The following is a 21,720-nucleotide window of genomic DNA, read 5'->3' on the forward strand; positions in this document are numbered from 1 at the left end:
CAGTTCTGAAATCACTCAGAAAGTATTTATCAAGTAACCACTGTAGTTAAGATCGCTATGTAATTGAGTACTCAGGTCTGTTAACTTTTCCTATAAGGTGAGAGTAAAAACAGCAAAGTGAAGAGGAAAAATGATATAATAATTAATATACCACTAAGCATCTTCAGTGGTTACAACCTGTGAGAGTATGTTGGTGGTTTGTTGCACCTATCTTTCAAATCTCTTGTTCTTCCTGTGATTTATTTTAGGCACTCAATTGGACAGAGAGCCATGAGAAATTTGAGTGGAGGCCACGTCGAGGAGTTTGTCTTGGTGGGTTTCCCTGCCACTCCTCCCCTCCAGCTGCTCCTCTTTGTCCTTTTTTTTGCAATTTACCTTCTGACATTGTTGGAGAATGCACTCATTGTCTTCACAATATGGCTCACTCCAAGCCTTCATCGCCCCATGTACTTTTTCCTTGGCCATCTCTCTTTCCTGGAGCTATGGTACATCAATGTCACCATTCCTCGGCTCTTGGCAGCCTTTCTTACCCGGGATGGTAGAGTCTCCTACGTAGGTTGCATGACCCAACTGTACTTCTTTATTGCCTTAGCCTGTACTGAATGTGTGCTGTTGGCAGTTATGGCCTATGATCGCTGCCTGGCCATCTGTGGACCCCTCCATTACCCTAGTCTCATGCCTTCCAGTCTGGCCACTCGCCTTGCTGCCGCCTCTTGGGGCAGTGGCTTCTTCAGCTCCATGATGAAGTTTCTTTTTATTTCCCAATTGTCCTACTGTGGACCCAACATTATCAACCACTTTTTCTGTGATATTTCCCCACTACTCAACCTCACCTGCTCTGACAAGGAGCAAGCAGAGCTAGTAGACTTCCTTCTGGCCCTGGTGATGATTCTACTCCCTCTACTGGCTGTGGTTTCATCATACATTGCCATCATTGCAGCCATCCTGAGGATCCCTACTTCCAGGGGACGCCACAAAGCCTTTTCCACTTGTGCCACTCATTTGGCAGTGGTTGTTATCTACTACTCCTCCACTCTCTTCACCTATGCACGGCCCCAGGCCATGTACACCTTCAACCACAACAAGATTATCTCTGTGCTCTACACTATCATTGTACCATTCTTCAACCCAGCCATCTACTGCCTGAGGAACAAGGAGGTGAAAGAGGCCTTCAGGAAGACAGTGATGGGCAGATGTCACTATCCTAGGGATGTTCCAGACTGATATACAACAGGTCCTGGGAGAGGTGAAAATAGCAGAATCTTAATAGAACCTCCTCAAGGAATCAGAATGGGCTTAAAGGGAACATAAATATAATTTGCCAACATTTTCTCTAAATATTGTCTGGGACCTTCTGATACAAATGAAAGTTTATGAATCATTTATTTTTTACAGGGGTTTTCAAACTAAGGTTGGACTAGCTACAGAAGAATCACCTGAGAATTTGTTAAAATAAAGATACCCCCAAAAAATACATGGAGAGTCTTACTGAGTGAGTATGTGTGGAATGTAACCCTGCCATGAATAATTTTCAAAACTTCCTGGGAATTCCTATTTCATAGACAGTTTGGGATTCCCCAGTCTAGACCAAACCCATTATTTTATAAGTGAGAAAATATAATATGAGAAAAAAAGGGAACTTACTGGTGGACATGCCAAGAAAAAAATTTGGTAGACTTCAATGTAACAATTTCAAAGATCCAGATTCTTAAATCCCACTTTCATAAGAAACTGCACAAGTATGTTATACCCCAAGACCTAATTTCATATCATCTTATCTACAAAACTCATATTCACTGAAAGTCAAAGCAGAGAGAGATGAAGTGCTGATATTCAGCTATATATTCATGACTTAATGTGGCTAACTGTCCTCTCCATCTCACTTCTTTGAATCTCAGGGGCATATAAAGCTGGTTGACCTAACAAATATTGACCAGGTAGTAGGTAAAATGTTCTAGAAAGCTTATATACAGCTCTTCTCCTTCACTATGGCCAGCACCAGTTTTAACTAATTAGTGCCAGGGCTATACCGATTGTGAAATATTTTAAATTGTGTTCCTAGTCAAAGGATTGTAAGAACAGAAAATGCCTTCATAAGAAAGAAGATTGAAGAGCCATAGATAGGATGCAGATATCTCTATGGCAATTGGGATGTCTCGGGTTCATAGCCTGATTCATAGGTATTCTAGCAAGTTTCTTTGATTTTTGTAAAGTTACTCGAATTGCTCAGAGAAATTTTTCTTATCTTGAATCTAGGCTCATTTATGCAAATTTCTGCATATTGAACCAAATTCAATAATTATTTAGATGTGGGATATGTGAAACAAAATAAATATGCAATAACAATAAATATGCATATTGGAACAAATTCCAATAAACACGGATTGTTGGTCAGTGCACATTTGCCTATTCTGAGACAGATTTTGAGGGAGAAAAAGACATGTGTCCATCAGTGCAAACTACTTTATCAACAATCATTTTAGATTTTCCAGTATTAAAAACAAAATAACAATAAAAGACCTGACACTTGAAACAGTTTTTTGTTTTCATAAAATTTCTAAATAGACTTAGAAACAGCTCTGAACATAGCTCAATTTACATTACATTCTCCTCTCCCTTCATAGAATTATGAGAGACATGGAGTTCAGAATTCAGACCCTAGAACCAGCAAATTTCAATTTGATCCTGGCTTTACTAATAACAAGTTATGTGATCATAGGCAAGAAACTTTACATCTCTGCTCTTAGTTTCTCTTTGATAATAAAAATAATATCCTTTCCATCATATGGGCTTGTTGTGAATATTAAATAAATAACACATATGTGGGCAAAAGGTTAGCACTTTTTTTCTCTTTCTTTGTGGATAAATTTGATCTTGGATTAATTTCTAGTTCTGGTTCCCTAGAAACCTAATAAACATTACTACACAAAATTACATATGGCACAAATTATCTCTGAGCAGCAAATGACCTCTGGACTGGGAGGATGATCAATGTGTTATAGATATCTAGTGGGAAATAATAGCTTCAAGCTACTTTTGTAACTTGGCATGTCTTTTGCAGGGAATTCTAGAAGCTATGGATGCCCATGAAATTGTTACAAGTGATATAGGCACTTACAGGGCTTGAAAATTCCAAGTTAAGGTGGACTCTGCACCCCTTAATGAAAATCTTATGTCCTCCTATCTGAGCTAAGACTTTAAATGACAGAGTCTATTCCTTCCACTGCTTTCAGGACTTCTTTTCTGTAAGAGAAACTCCTAAAACTGCCCTTCTGGAATGTTGGATTTGCTATCCTGTTTCCCTGAGTTAATTTTATGCCAGGTGAGGCCTTTGATAGTATGTGAGTTTGTTTGCTGGACCCTAAGAAGACCTTCTGGCATGTAATACCGTTAACTCACAGTAAGCATTTAATAAATGCCAAGTTCCATCATTATTATCATTTTATCATTACATATATCACGATATGCTTTCTAAAGGATATGCCTGTTCCATTAATCATGTATTAAACTCACTCTTACTCAAACTGAGATTGGAGAATTGGCTTTCTCTAAGACACATATAGAAAGGAAAGCTACAAGCAACTTTGTAACTATGTGGAGTAGGCAACAAGTTGATCACAAAGTTTAGCATTCCCAATTATACAATCTAAAATTGGGCCAAGATGTCATCAGATTGAGTCAGTGAAGTTCCTCCTTTAAAAAATGATTAAAACATGCTATTTCTATGACTCTCATGATGTCATAGTCATATTTTTTCCCATTGGAAGATCACAGTGCCTTGGATTTATTCTTCCCCTACTGTGAGAGCGTCCCATAGTGCATTAATTGGTGTTGGTGGGTTTCTAACTACTTACTTCATAGATTTCTTCAAATATTCTATTTTACGCCAATATTTTAATATAAAACATGCTTTGCAAATGGTTCTTATTTGCAACTCAGTTTCAATTAAGAAAATGAGTTGTTGTTTTTTGGTTGCCTGGCCAAAAGTTACCTCATTTTTCATTGCTAGGATAACCTAATTTTTTGAAGCTGAAAACATGCCTGACCCGGGCAATAAACTACATCTCTGCCATACAGTTGATAGCTTATCTTGAAACTAAGACTGGCTGTGTATTTAATATTTTCCCAATAAAACATAAATAGAATTCTGCTGGAGAGGTTATCTTTTAGAGAGAAAGAGGTGGCTGGTGCTCATGCTAGCACTGCCCCTTTTCCTTTTCTGAACCTGGATTTGATGCCTGGAATTCCAGCAGCCATCTAGAAGGTAATAAATATGGGACAAAATTTCAACACACTAAGGCTAGAGATGCAGAAATATATAAAAATCATGGGTGTTTAGTAGTATGGCTGAAAAATTGAACTAGGTTGGTGCAAAAGGAATTGTGGTTCTGGACTGTGAATTTTAAACCATTGTAACTAGGCTCAACCACATCTTTATTAACCAAAATAGGAACCATTACAATCAACACATTTTTGCCAATGAGAAATACGTTTGTTTATTTCTGTAGTGTAAAATTCCATGCTTCAGGGTTTGATGAAATCTTGGAAAGCATTTTCTGCATCCTTCTGATTGTGGAAGTGTTTTTCCTGCAAAAAGTTGTCAAGATGCTTGAAGAAGTGATAGTTGTTTGGTGACAGGTCAGGTGAATGTGGTGGATAAGCCAAAGCTTCATAGCCCAATTCATTCAACTTTTGAAGCATTGGTAGTGTGACATGCATTTGGACGTTGTGGTGGAGAATTGGGCCCTTTCTGTTGACCAATGCCGGGTAAAGGTGTTGCAGTTTTTGTTGCATCTCATCGGTTTGCTGAGCATACTTCTCAGATGTAATGGTTTTGCTGGGATTCAGAAAGCTGTGGTGGATCAGACCGGCAGCAAAGCACCAGACAGTGACCATGACCTTTCCATGGTGCAAATTTGGCTTTGAGAAGTGCTTTGGAGCTTCTTCTCCATCCAACCACTGAGCTGGTTGTCGCCAGTTGTTATATAAAATCCACTTTTCTTCACAAGTCACAATGCATTTGGCCCAGGAACTGCTAACGAATGTACAGTGCAGCAGTGGTTCAAGAAGTTTTGCAAAGGAGACGAGAGCCTTGAAGATGAGGAGGATAGTGGCTGGTCATCAGAAGCCGACAACAACAAATTGAGAGCAATCATCGAAGCTGATCCTTTTACGACTACATGAAAAGTTGCCAAAGAACTCAACGTCGACCATTCTATGGTTGTTCGACATTTGAAGAAACTGGAAAGGTGAAAAAGGTCAATAAGTTAGTGCCCCATAAGATGAGTGAAAATGAAAACAAATAGTCATTTTGAAGTGTTGTCTTCTCTTATTCTATGCAACAACAATGAACCATTTCTATCAGGTGTTATAGTTACTGTCTCTTTAATGTTGCAATTCAAAGGCCTAGCCAGAGAAAAGCAGGTTATTTTTTTCCAGACATGATATGTGCAATTCCAGTAACTACTACTGAGGCTGTTTTGTTTTATTTTGTTGCACTGTGCTTTGTTTTATTTTATTTTACTTGATTTTGTTTTGTTATTTTTTAAGGTTCTTAATCTGTACTCAGTGCAGCCAGCTTTTCAGCAGATAAAGGTAACAGAGAGGGAACAGTAAAGTAGCATGCAGTGAAGTTTATCATGATTTATTTATTTATTTATTTTTTTGGCCATCTAATTTGTTTTTAAAAAATTTGAGTGTGTAGTAGTTGTATATATTTATGGGACACATGAGATGTTTTGACATAGGCATGCAATGTGAAATAAGCACATTGTGGAAAATGCAGTATCATGATTTTTTGAATGAAATTTACCTTTTTTAAAATAGCAGCACTATTCATCCAATTGACTAAAATGTGCTTAAATTTAAAAAGAAAATAACAGTTTTGTGATCTTTATTTACAAGACACTTTATAGAAGACACAAGACATGATTATCTGCTTCAAAATTTTTGTGACTTTAGAGAGGATATAGAAACTTTACAATTTTCAGAAAGAATTATAAAATACTAACACAAACGAAAAATAGGTCCCTAGTAAATTTTAACTTACTCATTTAAAAATTACCCTCTTTCTTCTCACCAAAGATAAATGCATAATCATTCTGAATATTTCCTCAGAGCCAAACTTCTTGCAATATATAAGCATGTGTTTTTGTCACTCTACTTGTAGATATAGTCTACCTATTCTTTTTTAATATTAACTTTTAAAAAGATTTCTTTTTTGACAGAAAATAATAACAAACAGATTTTTTTTCATTTTAAGCACTGATAGTTCTAACTACATATTTTTGTGTCGAGAAATGATTATAAATGAAGAAAAGACCATGTTTTCTTTGTATTCATTCCTCAGTTCACAATACTAGTTAGGAAGATTTTTTTTAAAGATCTAAGATAGTAACCATATTTTTTTCTACAAATCTCCCCACAATAGTACTTAATCAGCCAGGAGCTTCTGCGATTCCTTATTTTTCTCTCCACTAAAGTTACATATTTTATTCATTTAAATAAAATGGGACTCAGCTCATTTCCTCGTTGAGCAGATATTTTAGGTGCCTACTATGTACCAGACATTGTAGTGAAAAGCAATGACTTGGGAGAAGTCTCTTTCCTTGAGAATCCTTAGTCCAGTAATTTTTAAATAATTTTTAAGAGTGTCAATCATTCTATATTTCATCAAATTTTACAAATTAAGTCAACAGAACTTATTTAAGAAGTAGCATACAGTGGGTTCTTTCTCCACTTTCACATGAAAACTGGAAAAATGAGCCGATCTCTTGATGAAGAAGCCAGTTAATGCATGAGTCACTTAGTCAGAAACAGCTTCATTGTTTCTTTCAAATATATTAAAAATTTCAAAAATGGCAAAAATTCTTATGTTCAAGTGCAAGTCAATTGTAAAGGAAATTGGAAATTAAATTAACTTTTCTGAACACCTTCTATTTGCTTGACATAATACAAATACTCACACATAAAAACATGTATTTGTATGGAAGTGTTATTCTGAACAGCTTACCTATATAACCCATACCATCATCACAATAATTCTAAGAGATAAGTACTGTTATTGTTTTATTTTTCCAATTAAAAAAAAAAACTGAGAGACAAAATAATTTTCCCAAGGTCATGTAATAGGACATGGATGAGCCAGGATTTCAACCATGGCACTCTAGCTGCAGATTCTTTACTCGGAGCTGGTACTCAAGACTAACTTTTGGTTTGACGTATCACCTTTTAAAGATGAGGAATGTAATACTTCCAGAGGTTTGAGAACTTACTTACATCCGAGAGCTGACAAAGAGCAATGCAAATCCATGTTTTGCTGACTTGAAAGCCATGTCCTCTTTCTTTTACATTTCGCAGCAATTTTTAATTATCTGTATCATGTTTTCCTTCTCTATTTCAAGAGAATAGAATTAAAACTGAGTGGTATTAAACTTCTGTTTCCTACTTACTGAACTTTAGATAACAGTAAATAGGAAACAGAGGTTTAATACCACTCAGTTTGAAACTCCTCTGTTATTAGAAGAGGTTCCGGTTCTTGAAGTCTATCATCAAATTCCTAAGGGCTGAATAAAACTATTACAGTAAAACTATTTGAAAAGAGTAGTGGCATGTGATCAGAATGGCTTCTGACACTTAGAAGATACTCAATACATATTTATTGAATGAATGGTCAGGTTCCTATAGAATGGTAACACAGAACATCACCAAAGAACCAGTAATGAGCTAAGAGACTGCCTGGAAATAAATGAAGTGTTATTCCAGTTTTCTATGGGAAAAAATTTCCTTTTTAAATTTTTTATCAAATTGAAAAATGGTGAGGAGTAAAGAGTGGTTACTCCTAAAAATATGAACTAGGCCCTTTGGAATCTGAAGGGTTTTGTTATTTTCCTTAGGGGAATTCTGTTATTTTAAAATAAAGAACTTAATTTTTTATTGGGAGTAGTTATTCTTTTTTGGCTAGTTCTCATCTTTCTCAACTCCAGAAAAGCACAGTCTCCTACAATGATCAATATCCTTCATAGTAGTGCATATCAAAACCCAACAGAGCCTGCTCTCTACTATAGACCTGGGTCTGTGGTTCTAAAGCTAATTATCCTGGATGTGCAGGTATCCAAACCCAGGAAGCAACATATATACCTAAAGAGATAACAGTCCAATTTCCATGCCAGTTTATTTTCCATATAATCTTATTGTCATCTACATTCTCTGAGTATCTGTATGCTTCTGAATGTGTACTAGTTGTAGATAATAAGAGTAAATACAAGCCAGACGTGGTGGCTTACACCTGTAATCCCAGCACTTTGGGAGGCCGAGGCAGGCAGATCACGAAGTCAGGAGATCAAGACCGTCCTGGCTAACACGGTGAAACCCTGTCTCTACTAAAAATACAAAAAAATTAGCCAGGTGTGGTGGCGGGCACCTGTAGTCCCAGCTACTTGGGAGGCTGAGGCAGGAGAATGGCACGAACCCAGGAGGCAGAGCTTGCAGTGAGCCAAGATCGTGCCACTGCACTCTAGCCTCGGTGACAGAGCGAGATTCCGTCTCAAAAAAAAAAAAAAAGTAAATACATAGCATGTTCTTACTTTTTTAAAAAAATACAGATACCATCTGAATGCAGTATATTCATCATTCACATCTACTGAGTTACTGATGCATTACAGTTACTTCTGTGTATACTTATAAGCACAATATCTGAGTGTGTTTGGAGTTTGCAAATGTGCATGTGCTCCTACACTTTGGGTCCCCAAATAAGGAAGGGTACTTATCATTTTTATTTTCTGAATTACTTGGATTATAGCACTGTCTTTTTCTGGAAGACCTTTTTATTTGTGAGATTGTTCCTCAGAAAGAGGACACACACACACACACACGTACACACATTTCCCCTCGCCACCTTCCTTTTCCCAAGTCTCGTTGGGGAGGACAGGTGTGTGCTTCCAGCCAGTTTAAGGTCTCTTTTGTGCCTGGAGACTCCACTTAGCTTGCTAGCTCTTCCTTAATATCCTCCCAGGATCCCCTTGAGCCCTGGAAAGGCCAAATATGTGCCTGAAGGCTGTGCCTCTTGGGAGGTCCCTGTGGATAGAAGGGAGTTGGTTTGTCTCCTCCAGTAGCTTGAAAGCAGGCAGAAGCACAAATAGCTCCATTCTGTGCCTTCTTCAAGCAGAGACATAACCAGACTTGCCCAGAAACTCTCTAGGCTTATGTACATTGTTCTCCTTCTCTTGGTCTACATGATTTCTTCTCTTTTCTCAGCGCAAGCTGGCCATCCTTGATAAAGCTAGGTGGGAAAAGGGTTATATTCCTGAAAAAATGGTGAGTTGAAAAAAAGACTCTCAGATATTTCCAAAGGGGAATTTAGCCATCTTTTAATTATTTATTTTTATGAAGGAAAGTAGGGAATAATTGAAGATAAATTGTATGTAAATTACTGATTCATCTAATATTTTATTTTATTGATTTTTAAAGATAGTTTGTCATCTTTAAGCCTATAATGGGTAGTGATACAACAAGTTATAGATGGAGAGGAATTTAGTGTATATATAGATTAATTTCAGTTCAACAAAGATTTTTTTCAGCATCTATGTATATCTAGCCATATGAAATATGTTAAGGATTCAGAAATATAGTGTAATATGGATTCTCATGTCATTTTAAGACTCTACTGTGATAACTTACCCTAGGTGAAATAGGCCTGAGTATGAAAATTTCCCAAAGGTCTGTTCTGAAGATGCCTCAACTTAATGCATCTGCCTAACTCTGCCTTCCAAAGCACAGATTCCAGATCTACTCTGACATAAGGGACTAAAAAAGAGAAAGTGGAATAGAGGATGAAATTAATGGGCCAGTGTAGATGAATGAATACATGTATGCGAGAAGTGGTGGATAGAACATGAGTATGTGAGTAAGCATGTGTGTTTAATGTTAAATAAGAGCAGGGACTGACAAAATGATGTCTGGAGGGTCGGATGGCTTATAATATTATTCCTGCTACATTTTTTCTTTTATTTTTAATTAATATGTATATATATAATTGTACATATTTGTGGGGTATATAGTGATGTTTTGATCCATATAATGAACCATGATCAGATCAGAGTAATTAGCATATTCATCTTCTCAAACACTGACAATTTCTTAGTGTTGGGAACATTCAGTATCCTCCTTCAAATATCTAGCTATTTGAAACTATGTATCATATTATTGCTAACTACAGTCATCCTACAGTGCTATAGAACACTAGAATTTCACTTCTAGTGATAGTGCCATAGAGCAAGAAAAATTCCCTTTCTGTTGTCCTGGTTAGTCAAAAAAAATGCATCACATTATGTGACCACATTTATTTTCAACTTGAAATCCTGAAATAAAATGCAAAGATTAATCATGCTCAAATGAGACCCACAGAAATTAAGCCACTTTTCCCAAAGGACCTAGTTGGAAATTAAATTATTTCAATATACAAGTCATGGTTTTGGAAAGTCATAAAGTATAGAGGATCAGGGATATGAAATAGATATTTTTTCGCTAAAGTCTTCAAAGCCAACTCACAGTAGAAACAGAGAGGTGCAAAGGGGCTTACTACATAGCATCAAGGCAATCTGTCCTACCACAAACCTAGGAGCTGTTACACATATCACCCTGACGCATATTTGTTCCTGAAAAGGCCTAGGAAAAGGGAGCTGGATTAGAATTGTACCGCTTTAAAATTGATTTGAAGGAGTAAGAATGTGTTCCTACCCTTTAGAAAATGGCTATTGAGGGTCCAAGACCCTCAATGTCCACCTCTGGCTAACCTACAGTTTTTTTTCCTCACCTCCCTGCAGGAATTAGTAGAAGATTAGACTGAGCACAAGTGATTGCTCTGTTACTTCTTTCACTACCTATGTTCCATTTTTGAAGACTTCTGAGACCTTCAGATTGGCCAAACCAATCCCCACAGAGCTTGTATGGCAATTTTTAAAATGCCTCCATTACCAGGAGCAATTTGACCATATACATTTTCTTTCCTATACCTCATTTTCCCACAAACAACAGGTCATTTCCTAGACCCATTATTATCCTGGGCTCATTGCCCAGTAGCTATGGGAAAGGTCATATCCACCCTCCCTGGGAAATCAGAAAGAGAGCCTCTTGGTCCTCTCTGGTGGAAGTCTCAAGGGGAAAAAGAAGATATTCTTACTCTCTGATTCCAGAGTGAAACTAAGCCTTAAATACCAATTGTACTTTCCATAGCTTGATGATATTTGTCCCCATTAAATGTCCCAGTTAAGCTGGAATCATCCGAAGAGGATGATCACAAACTTCAGGGAACTGATAACCTGGCTATATATATAACCATACATATATATGGAACTTGGGTGGCTTAATTTAAAAAAGGAGACATGATGAGACAGGGGTAATGGGGGTGATGAGGGGGGCAATTGGAGGTTTAATGGACCTTACAGCTATTTTCAAACAGTGAAATCTATCCTTTGAAAAGGTGACGAGACTTACTTTCAGAAACAGAACCAGGACCCCTGAATGTGGGTGCATTGGGTTTCAGAAGAGAGAGCCTTCCATCTCCCAAATCAAAAGTTTCTCTTATTTAAAGTATGGCTAGTTTTATAGATATTGGATTTCCATTCCTGGAAAAAGTCAGGCAAAGTCTGGGTGAATACTTGTGTCTATACATTGGTGATTCACAAATGTGGTAGGGAGCTAAATCATATTACCTCTCAGGTTCTTTGCCATCCTACAATCCTGTGTTTCTAGAGCTGAAGGATCTCATTCTACTTGCTTAGCAATGTGTGTGTGTGTGTGTGTGTGTGTGTGTGCACGCGCGCGCGCGTGTGTGTGTGTAATCAATACAATGGACAAGCAATTGTGAAAGCTAAAATATATATTTATTGAGAAAATCATAGTTGTAAGACTCGCACTAACTTTTATGATTCTATTCAAATCAGGCTAAAACTTAAGATGATTTGTCCTTCTTGAAAATTGGGTCAGATAAGCAATTAATTTGAATGAAGTTGTGTAAGATAACAGCGAGCCACAGAAGGAATTAAATTGAATGAATTGTATAAGACAATTGGGGATTAAAGCTTGCCAGGGACTAAAATGTAATCATTAATAAATTATTACTCTGCCACTATATAGTTGTTTAAACTTAGAGAAAATCACTTAAATCACTCTGGGATTTCCTTATCTGAGGAAAATAAAGAAGTTTGAATTAAAATACCACTGATTTTAAAATGCTATTATTTCATGAGACAAGTCCACAATGCGTAACTGAGAGTTGGCTACAAGAAAAAGTGAGATGGTTTAACCTGCTGCTAGGTAATATGTTTGAGATCCGTAGTACTGGAACCTTCAACTGACTCTTGGCTCTCAGCCCAGCCCTTTGATTCTCCTTAAATTTTCATTCCTTTCATACAGTGCCATTAAAACTATTTTTAAAGGTACAATTTAATTCTCAGAAGAAAAAAAAAGCCTCACCCAATTCATAGATCATCCTCTACATACTCATACACAAAAATCAGTGGATTATAAAAAATAAATTTGCTATTTAATTTCAATTCTGCTGTTAAGCAATTTAGCTGTGTATCATTCAGCTAGACATTTAATATCTTTGGGTCAAGTCAGCACTGTGACATTGGTGCTAACTCCATGATGGTCAACATCAGATAGAATGATGTGAAAGTGCTTTCACATACACAAATGTGAGTTATCATCCGGCAGTAAAGATGCTTCCATATATTCAGCATAGCCTCCTCAGAATCCAGTTGCTATAAAACTTCCACTGGAGGGAAGGCTGTTAACTATGTGAGCCTTGCTCTTTTCCTCACAAGCCTGCCCAATGGACTATCTAAACAGTCTTAGAAGGCACTAGGATGTGACTCAGACAATCTAGCTCTAGAAATTAGGAATCTAGACCCCTTACTATAGCTACAATGTATGTGCCTTTTGATAAAGTACTCCAGCTTTTTATACATTAACTTTCACACTTATCAAAATATAATTCTCTATATACATATGTGTGAATAATTTTGAAACTTGAATGTGAGCATATTGTGCTCTGAATTGTTTTCCTCTTCTACTTGACTGCTAGGGACCTCAAAGCTAAATTCCATGCTCAAATGATAAAGCTGCTTAATCAGATGTTCTTTATATATACTGTATACTCCCTTTCCTTTTTATTTCTTTGTATTTTTACTTTGTGGAGCTTCATCTGGACTGTGCTGGAGTTAGAGGAAGAATGAATGAATGCATATTTCTGTGAAAATATCCCCTACTTTATTTACTTATTCTTATTCTTAAAATTAAATTAGATGTTTTTATTTCCAGCTTCATGTCTGAAGCAGCTACCCAAGAATGACAATATCTATTGCAAAGGAATGGAGAATATATTACATTATTTAGTAGAATTATTCTAACTATGCTTTTTAGGCTAGGCATCTTCTACAGGACACTGTGGGTGGTTCCAAGAAAAGAGGACATTAGGGTATAATGTCTTGCCTGTAGTTTTCCAGAATATTTTTTAAAAATAGACGCAAAGATTAAGCCCAAGAACATGGCTCTGGAGACTGGTATCCTATTACTATGGACCAAGAAAGTGCCTCCCAAACAGTAATACTACCTTCAATAGCTAGAAACATGTTCATTTCATCAATTCATTATAAATGGTGGTGATGTAGTAAGAGAGAGCAAGATGGAGACTGGCCTACACTCTTCACAAATAGATTTTAAGTTGGTTTGAATTTTTGGACTCAACGATACTTTTTTAAATCAGGATAAAGAAAAAGATAAGGAGGATTCATAAATCTTGCCTTGCTTGTAAGTCCCACTCTCACTCTGCCTAGTGAATACCAAGCTGCGGTGAGCAAGGACAAGTTTTGTGTTGACTGTGTGTGTGTTTGTGTTTGTGTGTGTGTTTCTCAGGAACTGTATTCCAAAAGAAAAGAAAATTATTTGCATTTACACTGTTATATATTCTTTGCCTTTTCTGAGTTATCTGTGTCCATTTCCCTCTCTAAGAAGGAATAATCCTGCCTTTCTATTCTGCCTTTCTTTCAGGAATCTGAAGCTGAAATCCAAGTGGGAGGAGGAAATGGATAGTATGGGCAGTAGTTTTCTGGCTCTGCAACCTCATGATCATTACTTAGAAAAAAAAACCCCTCCCCTAGTTGTCCTACATATTTATGCCATAAAATAGAGCTGTTGAGAAATGGGGAGCAAGAGTGACTGTGGCTCTGGAGAAGAGCAGAAAAGAGAATTGAAGCAATAGGACACAGAGCAAGACTTGAAATGGGAAGGTGTTTAGTATCAATAGGTTTGGGAATGATTATCAGCCTAACACAAAAAGAGGTCACACATTTTGCTAAATTAATGAACAGAAATGCAGAAGAGTCACTAATAGAATTCTTGCTTGTTTTCTCTGATATTACTCCCAACAGATTACGGTTTTTAAATTTATTACCCTTGGAAAATTCCCACAGTCCTCTCCCTTTTCTCGTTAACAATGGCTGCTGTTTGCACCAGTTTTTTTGCTGTTTTCGGCAGGGGTCGAAGTTGGGGTGGGGGAAGCTTTGTGTGGGGTGGAGTGTGTGTTGTTTTAAAAGGAGGAGGAGCTATGTATGTGGGTTAAGTAGAGTAGCCTGGAAAGGTAACAGCAAATATCATAGGAACTGAATTTAAACTCTAAATCCCATTTGATGTTCACAAAATGTGAACCCCATTGTATTATCCCCATTTTAGAAATAAAGTAACTAATATTCTAAAAGATTATGTGGTATTCTCACTTAGCTATACAAAGACAAAAGTTGGATTTGAATGCACTTTTGTCAAACTCCTAAGCAAGCATTTTATACAATGGATTGTATTGAAGAAACTATTACCCTTCATGTTATCCATTCAATTTCGTTCTCTGAAAAGCTGGTGAATAATTGCATCAAACCTGATTTTGCTGTTAATCCTGTGGGTATGCTCAACTATTGCTTCATTCAAGCTTAAGCACCTTGTTAGACAAAAGCAAGAAAGTTCTCTCCATTTTACAGATAAGTGGGGTCATGCAACCACTCCAGAGTCACACAAATTGCCCCTAAAGAATGGGAAATTGGGCCTTCTTTCTCCTCTCCATATTTAGTAGATGGGGATGTTTTGCCTGTAGTGAAAGGATGGTCTGGAGACCATGTTTTTATGTGCCCAAAAGTGATATATTGGCAAAGCACAGAACTGGGATTTAGAAAGTTATAACCTCTATTTTGTATGACCTTGGACAAGTTACTGCTCTTGAGAAAATTTGAAAACAAGTTAAAATATAAGCTCTCTAAATTCCATCTTTTCTCAAAAGCTTTGGTTCTCTTCATAATCCAAGAGGCAGTAAGATAAAAAAGCAGAAAGCTCCTATTGTGATAAATTTGCTGGTAGTGGGCTCTATCAATACAAATAACCATAGACCAGTGCTTGTGTCACGGAAGGAACTGACTTTGTCTGTGCCCACAGCCAATCATGACCACCATAATTCTGGAAGCAGATAATCGTACAGTGACAACATATTTCATTCTTCTGGGGTTTCCAACAAGACCAGCCTTCCAGCTTCTCTTTTTCTTCATTTTCCTGCCAACCTATCTGCTGACACTGCTGGAGAATCTTCTTATCATCTTAGCTATCCACAGTGATGGGCAGCTGCATAAGCCCATGTACTTCTTCTTGAGCCACCTTTCCTTCCTGGAGATGTGGTATGTCACAGTCATCAGCCCCAAGATGCTTGTTGACTTCCTCAGTCATGACAAGAGTATTTCCTTCAATGGCTGCATGACTCAGCTTTACTTTTTTGTGACCTTTGTCTGCACTGAGTACATTCTTCTTGCTATCATGGCCTTTGACCGCTATGTAGCCATTTGTAATCCACTACGCTACCCAGTTATCATGACCAACCAGCTCTGTGGCACACTGGCTGGAGGATGCTGGTTCTGTGGACTCATGACTGCCATGATTAAGATGGTTTTTATAGCGCAACTTCACTACTGTGGCACGCCTCAGATCAATCACTACTTTTGTGATATCTCTCCACTCCTTAACGTCTCCTGTGAGGACTCCTCACAGGCTGAGCTGGTGGACTTCTTCTTGGCCCTCATGGTCATTGTTATTCCTCTTTGTGTTGTGGTGGCATCCTACGCTGCTATCCTTGCCACCATCCTCAGGATCCCTTCCGCTCAGGGCTGCCAAAAGACATTCTCCACCTGTGCTTCCCACCTGACCGTTGTAATTCTCTTCTATTCCACAACCCTTTTCACCTATGCCCGTCCCAAACTCATGTATGCCTACAATTCCAACAAAGTGGTATCTGTTCTCTACACTGTCATCGTTCCACTCCTCAACCCCATCATTTACTGTCTGAGGAACCGTGAAGTAAAGGCAGCCCTCAGAAAGACCATACATTGCAGAGGAACTGGGCCCCAGGGAAATGGGGCTTTAAGTAGTTAAAAAATCTATAGATTCCTTTCAGCCTTGAACTGAGAGAGGATCACTACACACTTTCCCCCTCAGTCTTGTCTTTGGTTATTCCCCAATCTCCAGTACTGTAACACTGCTCTCCTCTGTGTGCGTGTGCATGTGTGTGTGTGTGTATACACAATCATGATCAGAGAAAAATGTTCTCAAGAAGTAATGTCTGCTATCAGGCTGAGAGAAAAGTTTTAAAATGTTAGAAAAGCTATTTGAAATCAGGAAGAAACACAGAGAGAGAGACAGAAAGAGTGGGTGGTAGGAGGGAGGAAAGGAGGAAGATAAATACTTTTTCCACACAACTTATCAAAATAAATGCCAGACAGGACAAACAATTAAATATAAAGAATAAAACCATCGTTTATTTCTCAGGTGGTTAGAAAAGGGTTTTTAAACTCTCTATATTGTAGAAGTAAAAGAAAAAGATCGACATAAATTAATGCCTGTTAGGCACAGCGGCACATACCTGTAGTCCCAGCTACTCAAGAGACTGAGGCAGGAGGATCCCCTGAGTCCAGGAACTTGGGCCCAGCCTGGTCAACATAGGGAGACCCCATCCACTTCCCTCCAAATAACATAAATGATTAATTTGTTAAGGCTTTTAAAAACAAAAGATTAAGTTTATACCAAATAACAAAGTGAAAACTATTACTAATTTTTATTATTAATGTTATAATAACATATACCAACCTTAAATATTAAAAACTGCTTTAAAATAAACTTATAAAAATTAAACTGTCAATGGAAAAACAAGTATATAAACACAATATTAAAAGTAGGTAGTTGTTACGGGCAAAGTTATGTCCCACTCCTCCCTCCCTCCAAAAAAGTACGTTGTCCTAACCCCAGTCTCTCAGAATGTGACCATATTTGGAAGTAGGGTTTTTATAGTGGTAATCAAGCTAAAATTTGACTGCTAGGGTGGGCCCTAAGACAATATGACTGGTGTCATTATAAAAAGGAAAAATTTGGACACAGACACACACAGAGGAAAGACAATGTGCACACACACAGGGCAGAGAGCAACCATGTTTCTGCAGTAATGCATCTATAAGCTAAGGAAGAAGTATTGCTGGCAAACACCAGAAGCTAGAAGCAGCAAGGAAGGATGTTACCCTAGAGCTGAAAGAGAGAGAGAGAGAGTATGGCCCTCCCAAGTACTTGATTTCTGATTCCTAACATCAAAAAATACTGAGACAGTATTTGGCACTTTGTAATGGCAGCCCTAGGAAACTAATATTGGAGCCAATAAACCTTAGTAATTTTTAAAAAGATATTAAAAAACAAAAATTGACAAATGGGATATAATTAAACTAACAAGCTTCTGCACAGCAAAAGAAATTATCAACAGCGTGAACAAACAACCTACAGAATGAAAACATTTTTGGCAAACCATACAACTGACAAAGGTCTAATATTCAGCATCTATAAGGAACTTAAACATATTTACAAGATGAAAACAAACAACTCCATTTAAAAGTGGGCAAAGAATGTGAACAGACACTTTTCAAAAGAGAACATACATGCAGCCAACCATCATATGAAAAAAAGGCTCACTGATCATTAGAGAAATGAAAATCAAAACCACAATGAGTGGTTTTATTTTATTTTTTTATTTTATTTTATTATTATTATACTTTAAGTTTTAGGGTACATGTGCACAATGTGCAGGCTTGTTACATATGTATACATGTGCCATGTTGGTGTGCTGCACCCATTAACTCATCATTTAGCATTAGGTATATCTCCTAATGCTATCCCTCCCCCCTCCCCCCACCCCACAACAGTCCCCGGAGTGTGATGTTCCCCTTCCCGTGTCCATAATAATAGCCATTCTAACTGGTGTGAAGTGATGTCTCATTTTGTTACCATCTAACACCGCTCCGAATGGCTATTACTAAAATGTAAAAAAATAACAGATGCTGGTGAGGTTGTGGAGAAAAAGGAACACTTATTCACTGTTGGTGGGAGTGTATATTAGTTCCATTTATGTAAAAGTGTAGTGATTCCTCAAAGACCTAAAAACAGAAATACCATTTGACCCAGCAATCCCATTACTGGGTATATACCTTTAATATAAATCATTCTACTATAAAGACACATGCACATGTATGTTTATTGCAGCACTGTTTACAATAGCAAAGACATGGAACCAACCACAATGCCCATCAAGAATAGACTGGATAAAGAAAATGTGCTACATATACACCATGAAATACTATGCAGCCATAAAAAAAGAATTAGATCATGTCCTTTCCGGGAACATGGATGGGGCTGGAGGCCATCACCTTTAGCAAACTAATGCAAGAACAGAAAACCAAATACCACATATTCTCACTTGTGAGTAGGGGCTAAATGATGAGAACTCTTGGACACACAGTAGGGAACAATGACACTGGGGCCTATTTGAGGGTGCAGGGTGGGAGGAGGTAGAGGATCAGGAGAAATAACTAATGGGTAATAGGCTTAATACCTGGGTGACAAAATAATCTGTACAACAAACCCCCATAATATAAGATTACCTATATAATAAACCTACACATGTACCCCTGAACTTAAAATAAAAATTAAATTAAAAAATTAAAATTTAAACAAGATTAAGATACCCAAAAATTTTAATTGGTTATTTATGTGAGACATTACCCATCACATAAGTGACATAAGAAATTGTATAATACTGCCTGTGGTTATATAAATTATTTCAAACTCTGGAAGTCAATTTAGAAATAGTTCCCTTGGCTCTATAATTTCAAATATAGGAGTCTGTATTAGGGTTATAATTTATGAAGCTATATGCACACACATATTCAATGAAGCATATTTAATTTTAAAAGCGTGTACATTTTCCAAATAATTGGAATATTTAAGTAAAGTATGGTTTACCTATGAAAGGGAATACTATACAGATATTGCAAGTCATATTTTGAAAGAAAACAATGGTACAAAATAATTATCATATTAAATTAAAAGGTAGAATATAAAATTGTGGCATAGTTTGATATTATGAACAACTACATTAATAAAGATATAATTAATGATAGAAAGATAAATGTGTATGTGTGTATGTAAAAAAATTCTAGAGAGATTTTAAGTGATACTTTCAAATTATTTTCTCCACAGTTATGGCTTATTTTATAATTACCCGTATTTTATAAAAGTTCTATAATGAACATGTATTAACTCTATAATTACTATTCACCAAAAATATTAACCACATGAGGGAAAAGAAAACATGTCCTGGTGTTTTTGTTTTTCTTGAATACATTTCCTTCATTTAAATTACATTAACTATAAAAATTCAGTAATTTGTAGTACCTGATTGTAACTGATACTGTGTTGGGGGTTTTATGAAGCCATATATCACTACTCTTATGCCTGACCATGTTCTTAAGCCAGTTGAGAAGTAAAACAAATCAGACGACAAAATGAAAATCAAAATCTCATCTTTGGCCAGACTTTGTGGCTCATGCCTGTGATCCCAGCACTTTGGGAGGCCAAAGGAGGAGGATTCCTTGAGCCTAGGAATTTGAGTCCAGCCTGGGCAACCTAGCAAGACCTTATCTCTACAATAGTTATAAAATTAGGTGGGTGTGGTGGTGTACGCCTGTGGTCCCAGCTACTTGGGAAGCAGAGGTGGGAGAATTGCCTGAGTCAGGGTAGTGGGACTGAGGTGGGAGAATTGCTTGAGCCAGGATGGTAGGGGTGCAGTGAGTTGTGATCTCACCACTGCACTCTAGCCTGGTTGACAGAGTGAAACCCTGTCTTAAAAAAAAAAAAAAACAAAAAACTATCTTTATTAGTGTTTATGGCTAAGTTGGAGGAATACTAAACCCTCCAATTAGACAGACTTCTGTACCCAATGAACTGGCATAGTCAGACACCTTCAGTTCTCCCCTAATGTTTTAGCCTCTTGTGACTTGTTGGTTCCCAAAGAGAAGAAAAAGAGAATGGGGATGTGTAGAAGGCCCTCCTCCCAGATATGGCAACACACACTGGGGTCTGGTGGTGGAGGGTGGAGACTGGGTGAGGGAAAGGATTAGGAAAAATAGCTAATACATGCTGGGCTTAATACCTAGGTGATGGGTTGATAGGTGCAGTAAACCACCAGGCACACATTTATGCAACAAACCTGCATATCCTGCACATGTATCCCAGAACTTAAAATAAAATAAAATATTTTTTAAAATAGAATGATGGATTAAGAACCTCTGAAAATTCATTCTTTCATATAAGAAGCAACAACACTGGCAAAAATTGTCAAAATCAACTTTTCAAAATGCATATAAACTAGAAATTATGGCCTACACACAGAAAGATAAAGTAGTAAGTAGAAACTGTCCCTTAGGAAATCCAAACATGAATTTTACTAGCTAAATCTTTTAAATGAGCTATTGCAAATATGTTTAAAGAATTAGACATATTATTTCTAAAGAACTAAGGAAAACATAAGAACAATGTCTCATCACATAGAAAATATCAATAGAGAGGCTGGGCATGGTGGTTCATGCCTGCAATCCCAACACTTTGGGAGGCCGAGGCAGGTAGATCACTTGAGGTCAGGAGTTTGAGACCAGTCTGGCCAACATAGTGAAACCCCATCGCTACTAAAGATACAAAAATTAGCTGGGTGTGGTGGGTCATGTCTGTAATCCCAACTACTTGGGAGGCTGAGGCAGAAGAATCACCTGAACCGGGAGATGAAGTTTGCAGTGAGCCAAGGTCACGCCACTGCATTCCAGCCTGGGCGACAGATTGAGACTCTGTCTCAAAAAAAAAAAAAATTAAATTAAATTAAATTAAATAATAAATTTTTTTAAAAAAGAAAATATCAATAGAGAAAAATTCTAAAAAAGAACCAAATAGAAATTCCTGATTTAAAATCCAATAACTGAAATAAAAATTTTACTACAATCTCAACATTAAATTTGAAATGGCAAAAAAAAATCAGCAAACTTGAGGATAATTGAAATTGTCTAGTCTGGGAAAAAAAAAGAATGAAGAAAAATGAACAGAACCCCAGCGATAGGAATTAGATCTGTGTCCCTGCCCAAATCTCATGTTGAATTGTAATCCCTAATGTTGCAAGTGGAGCCTAGTGGGAGGTGACTGGATCATGGGGATGGTTTCTAATAGTTTAGCACCATCCCCCTAGTGCTGTTCTCTTGGTAGAGTTCTTATGAGATCTGGTTGTTTAAAAGTGTGTGGCAACTCCTACTTTGATCTCATTTTCTCTGG

General features: G+C 37.2%; 2 protein-coding genes across 2 annotated transcripts; both read left to right on the top strand.

The window, feature by feature from the left end:
• The first annotated feature begins 270 nt into the window (after positions 1 to 270).
• Positions 271 to 1,224, top strand: LOC100588343 (olfactory receptor 6P1). The gene has a single exon (XM_030823167.1). It carries the CDS (start codon positions 271 to 273, stop codon positions 1,222 to 1,224), a length of 954 nt encoding a protein of 317 aa, XP_030679027.1.
• Positions 1,225 to 15,486: 14,262 nt separating this feature from the next.
• On the top strand, positions 15,487 to 16,464 carry LOC100604848 (olfactory receptor 6Y1). Its single transcript, XM_003258670.2, has one exon. The coding sequence runs from the start codon at positions 15,487 to 15,489 to the stop codon at positions 16,462 to 16,464; it is 978 nt and encodes a 325-aa protein (XP_003258718.2).
• The last annotated feature ends 5,256 nt before the right edge of the window (positions 16,465 to 21,720 follow it).

Source organism: Nomascus leucogenys, chromosome 12 (assembly GCF_006542625.1).
Source record: "Nomascus leucogenys isolate Asia chromosome 12, Asia_NLE_v1, whole genome shotgun sequence".
In the NCBI taxonomy this organism is placed as follows: domain Eukaryota; kingdom Metazoa; phylum Chordata; class Mammalia; order Primates; family Hylobatidae; genus Nomascus; species Nomascus leucogenys.

Coding starts and splice junctions, on each gene's coding strand:
- LOC100588343 (XM_030823167.1), top strand. CDS start 271: ATGAGAAATTTGAGTGGAGGCCACGTCGAGGAGTTTGTCTTGGTGGGT.
- LOC100604848 (XM_003258670.2), top strand. CDS start 15,487: ATGACCACCATAATTCTGGAAGCAGATAATCGTACAGTGACAACATAT.